The 19,960-nt window shown below is 36.1% G+C and overlaps 1 protein-coding gene and 1 long non-coding RNA gene across 2 annotated transcripts; one reads left to right on the forward strand and one right to left on the reverse strand.

The window, feature by feature from the left end:
- Positions 1-23: 23 nt before the first annotated feature.
- On the reverse strand, positions 24-18,579 carry LOC11443067 (probable copper-transporting ATPase HMA5). Its single transcript, XM_039834152.1, has 7 exons — positions 18,244-18,579; positions 17,700-17,706; positions 7,488-8,878; positions 7,060-7,314; positions 6,538-6,660; positions 1,296-1,772; positions 24-636 (listed from the first exon to the last, which is right to left on the reverse strand). The coding sequence occupies exons 1-7, from the start codon at positions 18,529-18,531 to the stop codon at positions 187-189; spliced, it is 2,991 nt and encodes a 996-aa protein (XP_039690086.1). The 5' UTR covers positions 18,532-18,579; the 3' UTR covers positions 24-186.
- On the forward strand, positions 1,779-5,622 carry LOC112421827 (uncharacterized). The gene is made up of 5 exons (XR_005646220.1): positions 1,779-2,781; positions 3,462-3,552; positions 4,181-4,235; positions 4,426-4,505; positions 5,391-5,622. It is a non-coding gene; the product is annotated as an uncharacterized lncRNA (long non-coding RNA).
- Positions 18,580-19,960: the final 1,381 nt, after the last annotated feature.

The raw sequence follows: 19,960 nt of genomic DNA on the forward strand, positions 1-19,960 counted from the left end.
AGAAAACACTGAACAGATAAAAATATGAGAACTGGAAACCAAGTTGTTTTCTGCTTAACGTCCTTCATTAATTTCTTATTGTAAAATGATAATAACACACCTAACTGAAAATAAAATATCACATATGTACAACAATCAACACCTAGCTGCACACAGTAGAAATAGAATAGCTAATTCATACTCTCTTCAATCGTCGTGTATGATCAAAGGATCGCTTGATGTCTCGATCAATATGGCCCCTATGTCAAGGCTGTTTAGCTTCTTGGGTCTCTTGTAATATTTCAACAGCAGAGAACAACAAACTACACTGACAGAAGAGGCAGCCATAGCAGCTCCAGCGATCCAAGGCGGCAACCGAAAGCCTGTAGAAGGGAAAAGAACTCCAGCTGCTATTGGAATGCCAAGCAAATTATAACCCAAAGCCCAAACATAATTGAGGCGTATACGAAATAAAGTTTTTCTTGAAAGATCAATGGCAGTTATGACATCCTCCAAGTTGCTCTTCATTAGTACAATATCAGCTGCCTCAATAGCAATGTCTGTGCCAGCACCTATTGCCATTCCCACGTCTGCTGCTACAAGTGCAGGCGAATCATTGATACCGTCCCCCACCATAGCCACCGTGTATCCAGAAGCCTGAAAAAGAAAGAAAAAGTATGTATGTTAGTGTTACTACAGATAATATACTCATCTGATTCTCTAAAGCAGTGCAGCTACATACAGCTTCTGTGAAAGTGAGCTATGAAGCACAAACACTGGACATGATAGTGGCACCGACACATTAACACAGTAATAATTAGAGAAAATGGTATACATTTTGAACACGCTTTCAATATGAATTGTCGGTGCTACATAGAAAGTGAGACTCAAGCTAATCTATATAACCTGAACTGAATAGAAGTTTATGATATAAACTATAAAGACCAGGAACAGAAGAAATTTATGGATTTCTTGGAGACTTTCTATAAAAGAGAAAGTAACTGCGGTCAGAGCTTAAAAAAACAAGTATTGTTATTATTTTCAATTTCAGGATTCAAATCTATGTCATGGTTCATTGTCATCTCATAAATGCTGTGAATTGCGATCATTAGTACCTATAGAATTATAGATGATTGAATAAATCTTCTAGAATGTAGATTTATTAATTGTATTTGGCTAGGATAGGATCGTTACTGCATAAGATAAAGGAGTCATACTTGATTTTATGAGATGATAGTTGTTAGGCAGAGATAATATTAGAATTTGCTGTCTGACTTGTTTAGAGTCAATATAAGCATGACAATATTTTACAGTACCTGCAAATTTTTTACTTTGTCTGCTTTCTGATCCGGTTTGGCTTCAGCAATAACATCTTCAATTCCAACTTCCCTAGCAATGGAATTAGCAGTTCCCCAGTTGTCTCCAGTCACCATGATGCTCCTAATTTTCATAGACTTGAGAATGGAAATCACTTCTTGAGCACCTGGTTTCAGCGGATCAGATATTGCTAAAACCCCAGCTACTTCCCCATTTATAGATACTAAAATTCCTGTTTGAGCCATGTTTTCGGCTTCAGCAAGTAGATCTTCAGCAATAGCAGGAATTGCAATATTATGGTCAACCATCAAGCCCTTATTACCGACCATTATTTCCTTGTTACGAACGGTGGCCTTTACTCCATGTCCAGTAATGGAAATAAAATCTCGTGCTTCTGGCCAAGAAGGGTTCTCTTCATCTTTAAATTTTTTAGCATACTCAACAACGGCCTTAGCTAGTGGATGTTCGCTGTTCACCTGAGATAGACAAATAACAGTACTAAAGATCAATCGAAATCATCTTATCTTAATCTTAATAATATACAATATACAAAGGAGGAACAATTTTTAGACCTCCAATCCAATGTGTCAAAATTCTAAGCCTCCAATGCCAAATCATCAAATTTTTTAAGTGCATTTTATCATCACATTTAGTAATAGGGACCACAAAACCATTTAAATTTTCACAATTAAAAATGCATCAATATTCACTTTAGAGCATAAACATTTTGAAGTGTTTATTTCCCTCCCAAAAACATCATTTTCCTCAGACATTCATTGCACAACCCTGCTATGACACAAGCTTCACTCAATTCAAATTCAAAATTTGATACGTCCCCTTAAATCTCTCACTCTCTCCTTTTCCTCTTCTCCCCTCTTCTCTTTCATTTTTCGATATATTCAAACGCGATTCTTGTCTGCCAAACTATTGTTCAACAACAATCCTTTCATTTGAAGGTAATCAGTATCCATTGATAGTAGTGTTTATGGTTTTTATTTTCAATTAATGGTATTCTGCAAGTATTGAATTCAATGATAATATGTTGCAAGTGTCATGAAATTAAATTTATTGATGATCATATGAATAAGATTGTTGTTGTGGTTGTGCTATGTTGTTGTTGCATTTTATAAGATGTTTAAATCTAAATAGCTATTTACATGTCATTTACTTTGTGCACTTGATATAGTAGACTAATGATGATATTTGGTATAGTTTTGAATGCATTTGGACCTAAAGTCACTGAATTATGCAATGTACAATCTATAGTTCTGTATCATCAACTACAACTATATTTTTTTTAAACTTTAATTTTTAAATTGAAGTGTTGTAACTGATAATATTTTGAGTATAGAGGTTGTCTATCAATTGTAACAATATATATTTTGGGTTGATTGATTGAACTATTTGTTTTTTTGGTTTCTTAGGAGAGAAAGGATGATGAAGATGGTTCTGACAATAAAGATTTCAAGTCAATGATGAAATGAGGTAGATTGTTCTCTAATCTTTTTTATAGGTTTTATGAAATTAGATATATTGATGATCATATGAATTAGCTTTATTGAAGTGGAAACAATTCTTTGCGACTTTGTCATTATGTCTGTTTGGCAACAAAATTATATTTACCATTAAATCTTACCAAAAAATATAAAGTTTTCTAATAATTTGGACTTTTGATAAAATGTGGAGTTATATTTGCATTAAACATTTTGAAGATTAAATCTCTAGAGTAATGACCATTGATTCATTTTTATTTTTTATTTTTATCAATTGGAATTCTGCAAGTTTTCATTTGTTACATATGGACACGGTTTGGAGAAATTGAGTGATAAGTTCTTTAAAAGCTAAATGAAAAAATGAATACGGGACTTAATCAACTATACAAAATAATTAACTATGTAACTAATCTCTCTTAACTACTAACAACATTTCATTCTCATATTTATATTGTAGTTCATTTCTTATAATGGTCAGTGATTATAAAAAAAGTATAATGCAATAACATAACTTATTCCACCTTAGTATTTGTTTCGCTGCTATTTTTTACCCTCTCTCTACTTTGTTGGTATATCTTATAAAGCATATAGTTGAACTTTGTGTAAACAAAAATGCTATCTAAATTTATGTTGTACATGGAAGTTAATGCATTTCATATTTTGTGTTTGCAGGAAGACCAAAAAGGTGAGCAAGTGATGATGGAAAGGAAAATTCCGTTTCGAAGCTTCGTCTCAACATATTTCGTTTTCATGAATCTTCTAGGTTTGCCTCTTCTATATCATCTATTGCAGAAGATATTTTGTTTAATTGGCTAGATCCATTTTGAATTTCATTATACTTCTTGGAGTTTTGTTTTTAAACGCATATGAGCCCCCTGTTTTCTACAAACTTTATGACAAGAATGGATGATTAAGGTTTTGGTGATAATTGCATTTGATAAACACATGGTTGTAAATTGAAATTGCATGCGTATTTGGGGCTGAATCATTCACTATAGGAGGCTTTTAGCAGAAAAGCAACATAAATTACACAACAGAAATGTTTGAAGCTCTTGATTAGTGACACCTTATGTAATCTACCTAAATAAGCCAGTTGTACATTTGTTCAAGAAGTTGTAATCATGAATTATATATTGGGCTTAAGCAATGATGAGAACAATTGGGCAGGTTTGTGATCGATTTTATTTACTCTACCATGTGGAATTGATAATTATTTATTTTAGGAATCTTATTTTTTTCATTGTCTGTTTTTTAATTAACTTTCTGTATAAATATAGTCATATAATTCTCTAAAAACTTGACTTCATTCAACAGAATTGCAAGGCATGTTTTGTTAATTTCATGACAAGTGATACTTACTTACACAAAGCTATATTTTGCTTTCTTGATAGTTTTGTATCCTCCTGTGAATGATTGTTGGAGCAGTTATTTGCATGGAATCACAAGGTATAATTTACAGTGTTGCGTTTGTGCCTTTTGGTTCTATTTTTATGGCGAGGCTGCTTTTCATGTCCACTTGCCTTTTCTAATTGCTATCAGGTTCTGATCTTAAGTTAGTGGACTAAAGTGCTCAATATAATGGATTAGTATTTCACCTGCCTTTGCTAATAAGGTTTTTTTTTTTTTATCTTTGTAGGATTCATGGTTTATCCGAAATTGGATGATATAAAACTGTAGGTCAGTACCAATGTTTGGTTTTCTCCTGTCTTACTTCAGGTCAGTACCAATGTCTGTGTCTCTTTGAATTTTGTTAAAAAAACTTTGTTGCTAATGACCAATGAAGTTGCGTGGTCGAGTTTTAGTACCCTTGAATGTGGTTTTGTACATTGAGTAATTTCTATTTGCTGAGCTATGCATCCAATGTTTTTATACTATGTTTTGTGAGCTTTTATTCGATCTCGATATCAGCTTTTGGTTTATTTACTTGACAATACTTATGATATACTTGAGTAGAATTAACCAATACGTTGCTTTAATAATTTCCTTGGTTTGCCTATTTTTTTATTCTTTTATATCACAATAGTAACTCAACAATGAAGTCAATTACCTTTGATGTTTAATCCATACAAGGCGTTGAGAAGTGTGCTAATATTTTGTCAATTATGTATTAGATTATTAGACTAGACTTTGTCAATTATCTATTAGACTAGATTTGTCAACTTCTTTTTGGTCAATGAACTTAATTATATTTGAGACTAGATTTTGTCAATTTCTTTTTGGTCCTTATGTTTCTTTCTTTGGCAAAAGGTGAGTTTTCTCGCCTTATTAGCTTCTTTTGTGATGTGTGCTAAGGACAAAATCAGTTTCTTATAAGCACTATGAAGTTTTCTTTAGTGTTCAAGGTTGTTTTATGATAAAACATATCAGATTATTGAAGTACTATTTCTTTGGGATCAATTTCATACGCCGCATATGGCAGAATCGATATTATAACAGATCAAGGCTTGAAAAATTATACATAGCCACATTTGATTGTTATTATTTGTAGCTTCTTTAAATTTGATAATGATACCCAACTTACAAGATTTGAATAGAATAGACTTTTATGCCATATATTTTTGTCAGATGTGTTCTCTCATAGTTTCTTTCTTTACAACTAAGGGTAAATGGAAAGCAAATGTTGGTCAGCTTCAGCAGAAGGGACTGATTGTTGTGTTTCAGCAAGATATGTGTAAGGGATGTTCTGAAGATTACCAGTGCTCAAGGATTCCCCTGTTATTTGCACTGGTTGTGTGGTTGGAAGCTATTCCAAAGATGAGTTCTTGGAGAGTTTCTCAAAGACTTGATCTCTATATCAGCTTTTTGTTTATTTACTTCCTTTATTTTATTTCAATTAATCTTTGACTTAAGACTTTGATAATCTTTGACTTTATTTTATTTACTATTTGACTTTAAGACTCACTTTTTGTTTATACATTCATTGGGATAATTCCAAAAATACAAGAGGCTTTGATAATCTTCCTCCTCATAGTGTAACTTGAATCATTACTAATTATAAAGAGACAACTATTCTTATGGGTAAACAAACAAGGCTGATCTCAATTTGGGTAACCATAATTACTTACTTTTTTTTTTAATTTATCTTTGTAAACATAAACAAAATTATTATTTAACTTAGGACTCACTCTTTGTTTACCCATTAAGAGGGATACTTTCAAACATATGCCCCAAAAAACACAGGAGGCTTATGGAACCTTCTTCCTCATAGTGAATTTTGAATAAAAATTGAATTATCCAAGCTATATTGATAAAATTCAAAAACCTTTGTTTTATTTCGTAAATAACTTTGGAGCTATCAAGTGATGATGCATCTATCTTCAAGAATGATTTTTTTGGGATTAATTGCTCTTCCAAGTGTATACTACTTTTTTGTGTCACTTATAACTTATGTAATCATTTAATTATTATTGACAAATATTGTGTAATCATTTTAAATTAAACCGAACGATACATTGGATGTCATTTTTATTTCCATGAAGACAATAACTTTTGATTTTTCTAAGAATTGCATTATATGTTTTTAATTTTTTTGATATGTTTAGAGTAAACTTTTGTTAACACCACAATAAATCTCTTTTCATGCATATGCGCCTATAGTCCTTGAATTGTAAAATAACTTGGGCAAGTAACACATTAAATTGAAGTTACCATAATAACTATAAGAAAACCTTAAATGGAAAATAACAACTGTTTTCTATAACTATTTGAGGCTAAGCCTTTTAGAAGAAGATGGGGGACAAGTGCTTACCTCAGCTGCAGCAACAATTTCATAGAATTCTCGAAGTACCATTTTTGTCAATAGTTTTGTATTTACTATCACAGGCTTCCCAATAGTGAGAGTACCCGTCTTGTCAAAAACAATGCAGTTTACCTATAACAAGACAGTCATAAACACACTCAAATATAAATCCAAATCCAAAAAAATAAAATAAAACCATGAATGCTTTTATAGATGGTTTTGATATGCTACAACAAGTATCCAAGGAACACTTTCTCCTTTTTAACATTATAGACAGTTGTGAGATAGAACGAACATATTGATATTCAATAACACTATCTCTTTTAATCTAGCATAACAAACACCGGTTCTTTATATGAAATGAACATGGTATAAAATATAAACATGACAACTCTTTTCCTAAACATATTTGACAATTGGACTAATTAGCAGAAATGGCCATCATTGTTCAATTTTTAGCCAACCAACATTCACAGAGAAAATCCATAATTCAAGGAGCTAGCTAATCTAATTCTAAAGACAAATGCTAACCTTATGTGCACTTTCCAAAGCTTGCCCCCCTTTGATCAATACACCCTGAGATGCACCAACTCCAGTTCCAACCATAACAGCGGTAGGTGTGGCTAAACCCAAAGCACAAGGGCAAGCAATAACCATGACAGATATTCCAAACTGCAGAGCAAGCTCAAAGCTGTCCATGGAAGACGGAATCCAAGATTTCGGGTAAGCGTTATATTTTCCAGCTAAGAACCAGGCAAGCCAAGTTGAAAATGAGATCAAGATCACCTACAAAGCAATAGAATCCACATGTCACTTTAAACTTCAACTAGTAAAGATTCCATGCAAGATTACACTGACATGTAAATTCTACAGATTATTCTTCAAAAAATCAAGAAAATTGAATAGAAAAGGTTAATAAACTCATATCATATCATTATAATATGGTATAATATAATTACCAAAGGCACAAAGTATTTGGAAATGCGATCAGCAAACTTCTGGACAGGAGCTTTAGCCATCTGAGCAGACTCAACAAGTCGTACAATCTGTGAAAGAGCACTTTCTGATCCAACCTTTGTTGCCTTTACATGCAAGACACCATTTTCATTCAAAGTTCCACCAATAACAGTATCATCTTTCCTCTTAGACACGGGACGTGCCTCACCTGTTATCATACTCTCATTCACATGACTCTGCCCCCAAACAACGAGCCCATCAGAAGCAACTTTTGCACCCGGAATAATCTTAATCACATCATTCTTCTGAACCAACCTACTATCAATTTCTTCCTCCCCAACAACATTCCCTTCACCATCCAAACTCAACAATATAGCAGTATCAGGTGTCAAATTCATTAACTTTGCAATTGCATTTGATGTTTTCCCCTTAGCTAAAACCTCAAGATACTTTCCTAATAGAATAAACGAAATAAGCATCGCACTAGTCTCAAAGAAATCAGTACCTTCAAAAACCTTAGAAGTAGCAGCTCTCAAAACAGAATAAACAGAATAGAAATAAGCTGCATTTGTTCCCAGTGCTATCAGCACATCCATATTAGCAGAACCACGGCGCAATGATTTATAAGCACCAGTATAAAATCGCCACCCGAAAATGAACTGCACTGGTGTTGCAAGCACCCAACGAATAACCTCTCCAATAGTAAGCATCTTCACGATTTTCGAATCCAATAAATTTTTTATTCCAGGTATATACATAAACACCATGGAAGTTAGAAAAACTGGAACGGTAAACACCAAACTCCATAAAAAAGATTTGTAATAGCTTTTAATTTCCTTTTTTCTATGAGCATCTCTTCTTCCACCTTCACTAGGAAATATTTTCGCCTTCAAATTTCCATTACTAGTTTCTACAATCACATTAATGAAATCCCTTGGCCCTGTTATGTCTGCTTTATAAGAAAGCGAAATTTTGTTGAACTCGAGATTGGTGTGTAATTCTAAAACTCCAGGGAGTGATCGGAGAGAATCTTCGACGAGTTTGATCATGTCATTATTGGTGAGATCACCTTCCACGTGGAGATCGATTTTGCTTAAGTCTTCACTTGAACTAATGAGTGTTGCTTCAAATCCAGCTTCATCTACAGCTTCCAAGATTTGGCTATGAGTAATGATGTTTGGATTGTAATGAACTTGAGCTTCTTCTGTTGCTAAAGCTACTTGGGCTCCAACAACTCCAGAGAGGGCTTTTAGGGCTGATTCAACCGCGGTGGAACACGACGTGCATGTCATTCCTTTTATTTGTATACGGCATACTTGAATAGTGTTCTCATTCGTTACATCTGTTAGTAACGCGGCGTCAAATCCAGCATCCTCAATTGCCTCACAAATAGTGTAACACCCCGTTACCCAAAAGCAATAAAATAGCATATAAACATCAGAGTATTTCACCAAACGGGCATGCTACATTGCAAATTCAAAATTCTTAAATAGAAAATAAAACTATTTAATTCAACATCAGTCATAACTTCAAAATAATGCAGCGGAAAGTTTTGCATTTCAATAACAACCACAACGATGTAAATCTCCAACAATATCCTGGCATTAAGCCTAAACAACAAAAGTCAACCAACAAAGGGCCACATCATCAAGTTCCAAAATTTGATAAATAGGAGGAAAACAACAATAAAATAATATAAATATTCCCATCCCACGTATCAGAGCCCTAGACACGACAATGAGCCACCACCAACTACTCGGGATCACCTGCAAGTTACCCATAGGAAGGGCAACGTTTTCAAGCAGAAGGGGTGAGATTCACAACAATAAATATAGATATTAAAATCATCAAATGAATCTAACACCCTAAAACTTCAAATATAATAATCTTGCAAATATCAATATTTAATTCACAAGTCACAACAACATCACCATAATAATCCATTTAGCAAGTATGTATACAATGTACATATTACCAATAACATCAACAACACATCAAGATCGCAATGAATATATATAAATAAATGTATATTCAACATCAACATCAGATAAACCTGAAACAACAACCAAGACTCATGCAAATGACATGACCACTGCTAAGACACCATCTTAGACTTCTTAATGAAATGCATTATGCATGTGGTACCAATCAGGACCGAAGCCCTCACCGCTTTTGAATGGTTAAAGCATTCATCAGGACCGAAGCCCTCACCGCTGTTGAGCAACTAGTACTCCAGGACCGAAGCCCTCACCGCTGTTTTATGCATATGCAATGGACCTACTTGTGTATATCTACATACAACTGACCATGCAATGCAACTCCATATGACTCCAATTAATACAACATGTATGGTTTAATAAATAATCATACATCGTAGCCATCAGCAATAACAACAACCAGCAATTCATCAATCCATAATAATGCACAATTAAATAAAACTATGCTCAAATCCAACAATCTCAAACCACTACAAATCATACAGGCAAGTTAGCACTCAGGAACTGTGCAACTCGCCTCGCGAGCACATCTGCTCGCCATGGCGAGTTCACAAAAACAGTAGCTCGCCGTGGCGAGTTCAAGGCGAACTCAAGGCGAGTGAAAATCAGGTACTCTCGGGAAAAGTGACATTTCCCCACTCAAACTCCAATTCTAAGCTCCCTATTCATCTTTCTAACCTAAAACTTCCACCATTCATCATTAAAATCATCTAGGTACCTTAAACCATCCCCAAAACATCTTATAACAACTTTTCAAAAATCAAGTTTTAATCTGGGCTACTCGCCATGGCGAGTTGGACTGCTCGCGAGGCGAGCTATGAAGTTGCTCACTCGCCATGGCGAGCACAGCTACTCGCGAGGCGAGCGATGAACTTCTGTACGGGCAGAAAACTGGTTTTACCCAAAAATCCCATTTTTCTTCCAATCACTCCCCAAATCAGTTTACAGATGCAAATTAACTTTCTGTATGCACTTAGAACCTATTTCTAACAACAAATTCATGCTTACAACTTCAAAACTACAATTTCATCAAAAACCCAAAATCCCCAATTTCTACCAAAACCTGTTAAACTCAAAATCAGACTTTAAATTCTACACCATTGAAGTAAACCCCACCCTTACCTTAGTTCAGAATGAAAAATGCACAGCAAAAAGGGTTCCTCTGGTTCTTCTCTCTTGCTCCTGGTTTTCTCTTCCTTGGCTTGGTTTCACGTAAAACTGTTTCTGACTCCCACTTTCTATTTTCTTAACTTCCCACTTAAGAGTAACTCCCTCCTGATTACACTTAACTCCCCCAAATTCCTAATAACTCCAATTAATTCCCCAAACACCAAAATAATTAATATTTCATACTTATTTTAATTATTATTAAATAAACCATATAATAAAATAATATACCATATAAATCACCCAAAATCACACATATAAATATAAGCATATGCATATACTCCACATAAATCACCAAACCATCATATATAAATATATATATACTCCACATAGTTTAAAATTAATTAAATAAATAACTAGGGCGTTACAACTCTCCCCAAATCACAGAATTTCGTCCTCGAAATCTTACCTCAAGCAAACAACTCCGGATACGACTCCCGCATCCTACTCTCCAGCTCCCAAGTCAAACTTTCACCAGTCGCTCCACCCCAAACGACTCTCACAAGAGGTATCTCTTTACCTCTCAAGGACTTCACCTTTCTGTCATCAATCCTCAGCGGCATAGTCTCAACTGTCAGGTTGTCTCTAACCTGTACATCATCCCTTGGAATCACATGAGAAGGATCCGCAACATACTTACGAAGCTGAGAAACATGAAACACATCATGCAAGTTCGAAAGATGTGGTGGCAAACCAACTCTATATGCCACAGTACCAACTCTCTCTGAAATCTGATACGGACCAATAAACTTAGGAGTCAACTTCCTCGACTTCAAAGCCCGACCAACACCCGTCAAAGGAGTGACCCTCAGAAAAACATGATCACCCTCCTGAAACTCAAGATCCTTCCTTCGCTTGTCATGGTAACTCTTCTGTCGACTCTGCGAAGCTTTCATCTTTTCTCTTATCAACCTGACTTTCTCAGTAGTCTCCTGTACCAAATCTGGTCCCAACACAACACTCTCACCCGACTCAAACCAGCATAAAGGAGTCCTACACCTCCGACCATACAAGGCTTCGAACGGTGCCATACCAATACTCGAGTGATAGCTGTTGTTATAAGTAAACTCAATCAAAGGCAAGTGATTGTCCCAAGCTCCACCTTGCTCAAGCACACACACTCTCAACAAATCTTCCAATGATTGAATTGTCCTCTCCGACTGACCATCTGTCTGAGGATGATAAGCCGAACTCAACTTCAATTTCGAACCCAAGGCGTCCTGTAAACTTTTCCAGAACCTAGAAGTGAACCTCGGATCTCTATCTGACACAATGCTAGACGGAACACCATGAAGCTTCACCACACTGTGAATGTAAATCTCTGCTAACTGTGCTACCGGATAACTAATATTAATAGGAATGAAATGTGCCGACTTCGTCAACCGGTCGACAACTACCCAAATAGCGTCATGCCCTCTCGGAGTGTTCGGTAAACTCGTTACAAAATCCATAGAGATACTGTCCCACTTCCACTCCGGTACATCTAACGGTGTCAATAACCCTGCAGGCTTCTGATGCTCAACCTTGGACTTCTGACAAATCAAACAGGCATAAACAAACTGAGCAACATCTCTTTTCAAACCGGACCACCAAAACAATTTCTTCAAATCATGATACATCTTTGTAGCCCCCGGGTGAATACTCAAACTACTCTTGTGACTCTCCTCAAGAATCAACTTCTTCAACTCTTCATTGTCAGGAATACAAACTCTACCTCTGAACCTCAGCACATCCTGATCATCAACTTTGAAATCACTATCCTCAGTGTCATTACCAGAAGTCATCAAATCAACAACCTTCAAATCCTCTTTCTGAGCTTCTCGGATACTGTTCAAGAAGTCACTATCAATTTTCAACATTCCCAACTGTATACTCTGGGGTGACAATTCACAGACAAGACTCATGTCTCTGAACTGTTCTAACAATTCAAACTCCTTCACCATCAAAGCAGACATGTGCAAAGTTTTCCTACTCAAAGCATCAGCAACCACATTGGCCTTACCAGGATGGTAATTCAAGCCAAAATCAAAATCCTTCAGTAACTCTAACCACCTCATCTGCCTCATGTTCAGTTCCTTCTGGTCAAATAAATACTTCAAACTTTTATGATCACTGAACACCTCAAATCTGGAACCGTACAAATAATGCCTCCAAATTTTTAGAACAAAAACCACCGCAGCTAACTCCAGGTCATGTGTAGGATAATTCTTCTCATGAACACGCAATTGCCTAGAAGCATACGCTACCACCTTACCATCTTGCATCAGAACACCACCTAAGCCCAGCTTAGATGCATCACAGTACACAACAAACGGTTCTTCTGGTTTAGGCAAAATCAAAACAGGAGCAGTTGTCAATCTTCGCTTCAATTCATTGAAACTACTCTCACACTGAGCATCCCACACAAAAGACTTACCCTTACAAGTCAACTGTGTCAACGGAAGAGCCAACTTCGAAAACCCTTCTATGAACCTGCGGTAATAACCAGCCAAACCCAGAAAACTTCTGATCTCAGTTACCGACTTCGGAGTCTCCCATTGTGATACCGCATCAACTTTTGAAGGATCCACTGCAATACCACTACCAGAAATAATGTGACCCAGAAAGCTCACTTCACTTAACCAGAACTCACATTTCGACAACTTTGCATACAATCTCTTTTCCTTCAACACTTGCAACACTATTCTCAGATGCTCCGCATGCTCCTCCTCATTCTTGGAATAGATTAAAATATCATCAATAAACACCACAACAAACTTATCCAGAAAAGCATGGAAAATTCGGTTCATGTACTCCATAAAAACACCAGGCGCATTAGTAACACCGAAAGGCATCACTTTGTACTCGTAATGACCATAACGTGTCCTAAAGGCCGTCTTCTGCATATCCTCATCCTTCACCTTTATCTGATGATAACCAGACCTCAAATCAATCTTACTAAATATCTTAGCACCAACCAATTGATCCATCAAGTCGTCAATTCTAGGAAGCGGATACCTGTTCTTGATCGTAACTTTGTTCAACTGACGGTAATCTATACACAATCTCATACTACCATCCTTCTTCTTTACCAACAACACCGGTGCTCCCCAAGGTGAAACACTGGGTCTTACAAACTTCTTATCTAACAGATCCTCCAACTGCTTCTTCAACTCAGCTAACTCAGAAGCTGACATACGGTACGGTGCCATCGACACCGGCTTAGTTCCTGGAACAAGATCAATTGAAAATTCAACCTCCCTTTCTGGTGGCACATCAGGAATCTCATCCGGGAATACTTCTGGAAATTCATTCACTACCGGTAACCCATCAATCACAGCTTGATTTTCTAACGACAATTGTGTCATTAGAGAATACATCAAAATTCCATCACGTTCAAACTGTTTCATCTGTTTTGTAGACAGAAGCTCAACCTCACCTTCTTCTTCAGCAGAAGAGAAATGTACCGTCTTATTATAGCAGTTGATATGAACTCGATTATACTCTAACCAATTCATACCAAAAATCACATCCATACCCGTCAACGGCAGACACACTAAATCAATCACAAAATCTCTACCAAACATAGATATAGGACACCGCAGACAAACAAGAGAAGTGGTTACTGAACCCTTAGCTGGAGTTTCAACAACCATTTCCCCTTTCATATCAGATACATCCAAACCCAACTTATAAGCACATTCAATAGCAATAAAACAATGAGTAGCACCAGTATCAATAATAGCAATTAAAGGAGTACTATTAAAGAAACAAGTACCTCTGATAAGTCGGTCCTCATTAGGAGTCTGCGTACCAGTCAAAGCAAAAACCTTTCCACCAATTCTAGTCTTCTTCGGCTCAGGACACTGTGAACTGATATGACCTTCCCCATTGCAGTTGTAACAGACAATGTCCCCACGCTTGCATTCAGCTAAACTGTGACCCTTCTGACCACACCTGAAGCACTTTCTATCATCTCTACCACAAACATTGCTCTTGTGGCCTTTCTCACCACACTTATAACAAACAATCTCAGAAGGAGCATCTCTCCTCTTGGGTCTCCTATCATCATTCATCCTCTGCTTTCCTTTGTCAGCAGGAGCACTATAAGGCTTAGGACGATTCTGCTGACCCTTACCCCTCCTCTCACTCATTATCTTGTAATGAGCTTTGGTGTCTTCTTCATAAATTCTACATCTGTTTACCAACTCAGAGAAGACTCTGATCTGCTGATACCCAATAGCTCTTTTGATGTCAGCTCTCAACCCATTCTCAAATTTGATACACTTAGAGAACTCAGCTGTCTCCACACTATAGTGAGGGTAGAACTTGGCAAGTTCCACAAACCTAGCAGCATACTCCGTAACGGACATATCACCCTGTTTCAGCTCCAGAAACTCAATTTCTTTCTTACCTCTGACATCCTCCGGAAAGTACCTACTCAGAAACTCTTTCCTGAACATAGCCCAAGTCACCACAGTATCACCCTGTTCCAGCACAGGCAACAAACTCACCCACCAGTCGTCAGCCTCTTCCGCTAACATGTGCGTCCCAAACCGCACCTTCTGTGTCTCAGAACACTGCATGACCCTGAAAATCCTTTCAACTTCCTTCAGCCAGTTCTGAGCACCATCAGGATCATACCTACCCTTGAAAGTTGGTGGATGATTCCTCAGGAAAGTCTCTAGCATCCTGGTTCCATCACCACCAGTCTCAACCTTAGGTTGCTGTTGAACAGCTTGAGCTACAGCCTCAAGCGCAGCAACAAGAGCAGCATCACTACTTCCAGTCATCTCGAGATTCTACACGACAAACAACAACTCAGAACAACAACAAAAAGCAACATTAAAGTTGACACTCTATCCTAGGTGGCTCAACACGACTCTACTACTTGGCCGGATGGACCAACCTGCTCTGATACCAAATTGTAACACCCCGTTACCCAAAAGCAATAAAATAGCATATAAACATCAGAGTATTTCACCAAACGGGCATGCTACATTGCAAATTCAAAATTCTTAAATAGAAAATAAAACTATTTAATTCAACATCAGTCATAACTTCAAAATAATGCAGCGGAAAGTTTTGCATTTCAATAACAACCACAACGATGTAAATCTCCAACAATATCCTGGCATTAAGCCTAAACAACAAAAGTCAACCAACAAAGGGCCACATCATCAAGTTCCAAAATTTGATAAATAGGAGGAAAACAACAATAAAATAATATAAATATTCCCATCCCACGTATCAGAGCCCTAGACACGACAATGAGCCACCACCAACTACTCGGGATCACCTGCAAGTTACCCATAGGAAGGGCAACGTTTTCAAGCAGAAGGGGTGAGATTCACAACAATAAATATAGATATTAAAATCATCAAATGAATCTAACACCCTAAAACTTCAAATATAATAATCTTGCAAATATCAATATTTAATTCACAAGTCACAACAACATCACCATAATAATCCATTTAGCAAGTATGTATACAATGTACATATTACCAATAACATCAACAACACATCAAGATCGCAATGAATATATATAAATAAATGTATATTCAACATCAACATCAGATAAACCTGAAACAACAACCAAGACTCATGCAAATGACATGACCACTGCTAAGACACCATCTTAGACTTCTTAATGAAATGCATTATGCATGTGGTACCAATCAGGACCGAAGCCCTCACCGCTTTTGAATGGTTAAAGCATTCATCAGGACCGAAGCCCTCACCGCTGTTGAGCAACTAGTACTCCAGGACCGAAGCCCTCACCGCTGTTTTATGCATATGCAATGGACCTACTTGTGTATATCTACATACAACTGACCATGCAATGCAACTCCATGTGACTCCAATTAATACAACATGTATGGTTTAATAAATAATCATACATCGTAGCCATCAGCAATAACAACAACCAGCAATTCATCAATCCATAATAATGCACAATTAAATAAAACTATGCTCAAATCCAACAATCTCAAACCACTACAAATCATACAGGCAAGTTAGCACTCAGGAACTGTGCAACTCGCCTCGCGAGCACATCTGCTCGCCATGGCGAGTTCACAAAAACAGTAGCTCGCCGTGGCGAGTTCAAGGCGAACTCAAGGCGAGTGAAAATCAGGTACTCTCGGGAAAAGTGACATTTCCCCACTCAAACTCCAATTCTAAGCTCCCTATTCATCTTTCTAACCTAAAACTTCCACCATTCATCATTAAAATCATCTAGGTACCTTAAACCATCCCCAAAACATCTTATAACAACTTTTCAAAAATCAAGTTTTAATCTGGGCTACTCGCCATGGCGAGTTGGACTGCTCGCGAGGCGAGCTATGAAGTTGCTCACTCGCCATGGCGAGCACAGCTACTCGCGAGGCGAGCGATGAACTTCTGTACGGGCAGAAAACTGGTTTTACCCAAAAATCCCATTTTTCTTCCAATCACTCCCCAAATCAGTTTACAGATGCAAATTAACTTTCTGTATGCACTTAGAACCTATTTCTAACAACAAATTCATGCTTACAACTTCAAAACTACAATTTCATCAAAAACCCAAAATCCCCAATTTCTACCAAAACCTGTTAAACTCAAAATCAGACTTTAAATTCTACACCATTGAAGTAAACCCCACCCTTACCTTAGTTCAGAATGAAAAATGCACAGCAAAAAGGGTTCCTCTGGTTCTTCTCTCTTGCTCCTGGTTTTCTCTTCCTTGGCTTGGTTTCACGTAAAACTGTTTCTGACTCCCACTTTCTATTTTCTTAACTTCCCACTTAAGAGTAACTCCCTCCTAATTACACTTAACTCCCCCAAATTCCTAATAACTCCAATTAATTCCCCAAACACCAAAATAATTAATATTTCATACTTATTTTAATTATTATTAAATAAACCATATAATAAAATAATATACCATATAAATCACCCAAAATCACACATATAAATATAAGCATATGCATATACTCCACATAAATCACCAAACCATCATATATAAATATATATATACTCCACATAGTTTAAAATTAATTAAATAAATAACTAGGGCGTTACAAATAGCCTCCTCCTAAGAAAATAAAATTAAATAAAAAGATTGTTATAACAACAACCCGTAACAAAAGATAAAAGAAACAATTAAAACACAAACAAAACACAACAATGTTTGGTTACGAATTTCAACCAAGTATGCCAACGTCTCCAACTACAGAGCAGTTGTAATTCTGTCTGATAGTGAATGAATTAGAGTTTGCAGTGCTACAACTCATATATAAATACTACGGTCCAAATTACAAGAATCAAGGGTGGAGCTAGGCTTTTGAGCCTAGAAAAAAGAAATGCAAATATACCCTTATATTTTGCATTTTAAACCCCTATTTTTTTTTTTTTCAGCACTAAACAAAAGCTCTAAAACTCAAAAATTTGAACACCTAGGTTAAATTTCTGGCTATGCCACTAACACGGATATTCATATTATCCAACAAAACATCGTGTCACTAAATTGTATAACTAACATTTAAATCTAATAACACACGAGTAAAGATGAAAAACGACAAAGATCTCAGTAAACCACACAAAATGAATAAAAGAGGGGTGAGTTACGTACGTTAACAAAAGAGGGGTGAAAGATGACGCGGGCACGGTTATGAAGTACGTCAACAACAGCTTCATGAATTCCATGTAGCCGTTTGATGGATTTCTCCACAGATCCAGCGCAAGCGGAGCAAGTCATACCATGGACCGAGAAAAGTGCGGTGACTTTGGACGGCTCCTCCACGGTGGAGGTACCTGGCTCGCTTTTGGGAAAAGAAGGCATGGAAGGGTAGTGAGATCTAGCTGAAAGATTGTGCCATCCTTCGTTTCGAAAGCAAGCTAAGGATAATAGCTTCGCCATTGATGTTTATTTTTTTTTTGCCGCCACCAAAAGTATGAAATGAATTAAAGTTGTTGGTATTTGTAATAGGTGGTAGCGTGGCGTAGCGCCAAACATTTAAAAATTGTTACGTCTTTGTCTTGATGAAATCTAACGGTGAGATTCGCTTTTGACTTATGTTTCTTGTGTTGTAAGTAATGTTGTTGGGTGGTGGGTCCTTCTTTACGTGGGTTTAACGCGACCTTGGGGTTGATTAAATAAAGGGATGCCTTAAATAAAACTATAATAAAGGATTTGACTTAAAATAAAAAATGATTAGGTAACCACTAGGTACTAAACTGGTTTGAGATTTGAGATGCATATCCCCTGAATTCGGGTTTCGTGGAAGAATTGAGTGGGTTAATTACAAGTCCAATTAATAACGACATTATAGTAAAATTTTCATAAAATTATAAACAAATATAACCTGGATTGAATTGTGTTAATATAAACATGGCAAATATTTTATACTTTTAAACTTGTGAATGAGTGCATGCACGCATATCCTCCTTGGGAAATTTCAAATTTATGATTTCCATTTGATTTATTTATGCGTGTTATTATCATTTCCATTTAATTTAGGTAAATTCTTATCTTCTATTGTGTGTGTGTGATCATTGTGATATGCTATGCTATGTTCATTGGTATGGCATCTTCGGTTCCTTACTTTATCGTTGTGGAAACAGAAAATGAGTGATATGATATGATGGATCATGATGAAAGTATAAATAAAACATTAGAAAGCTAGTGGAAACCATGAAATGAAATGGATCATCTAATCTAATGTGTACGTAAACCATGATATGATGCATTCATTTTTTTGAATCAGGTCTACCATTCATTAAAAGAGAAAAACACTTGAGGAATTTATTAAATGTTCATTTTATTCATTCTCTCATGTTTAAATTAAACTTAGAGGACCAATTCTCATGTGAACCAAGACCGTCAAAGTACATGCGATTATAGTGTCATAGATGATACTCATAGGAGAGAAAGAGGGCATAAATGAATACTCATGAGGTATAAAAAATTTGTTAGACTTTTAGTCGTTCAAAAACAATCATCACCTCTTTTAGTCCTTATTTTTTAGTTAACTCATGTCTAATCTTCATATTTTTTAATGAAATTTTTTAGAAATGGGTAGAATATTTTGACAATCTCTTCCAAAAAAATTGGATTTTTTTAACAAAACATTAATTTTTTTTTTTTATGTTTTTGGTGCTTAAAAGTTCATATTTAGTTTATGTTTTGTTAAAAAAATCTAATTCTTCTCAAGAGTGATTATCATAGTATTATACACATTTTTTTAAAAAATTCATTAGAAAATATGAAGGCTAGATATGAGTTGATTAAAAAGTAAGGACAAAAAATAATGATGAAAATTTTTTTAAAAAAATTTAACAAAAAATTT

The sequence above is a fragment of the Medicago truncatula genome, chromosome 5 (genome assembly GCF_003473485.1).
Source record: "Medicago truncatula cultivar Jemalong A17 chromosome 5, MtrunA17r5.0-ANR, whole genome shotgun sequence".
NCBI lineage: Eukaryota > Viridiplantae > Streptophyta > Magnoliopsida > Fabales > Fabaceae > Medicago > Medicago truncatula.

Coding starts and splice junctions, on each gene's coding strand:
- LOC11443067 (XM_039834152.1), bottom strand. CDS start 18,531: ATGGCGAAGCTATTATCCTTAGCTTGCTTTCGAAACGAAGGATGGCAC. Junction 1,773..6,537: donor AAATTGTTGCTGCAGCTGAG/GTAAGCACTTGT, acceptor TGTCTATCTCAG/GTGAACAGCGAACATCCACT. Junction 637..1,295: donor ACAAAGTAAAAAATTTGCAG/GTACTGTAAAAT, acceptor TTTCTTTTTCAG/GCTTCTGGATACACGGTGGC.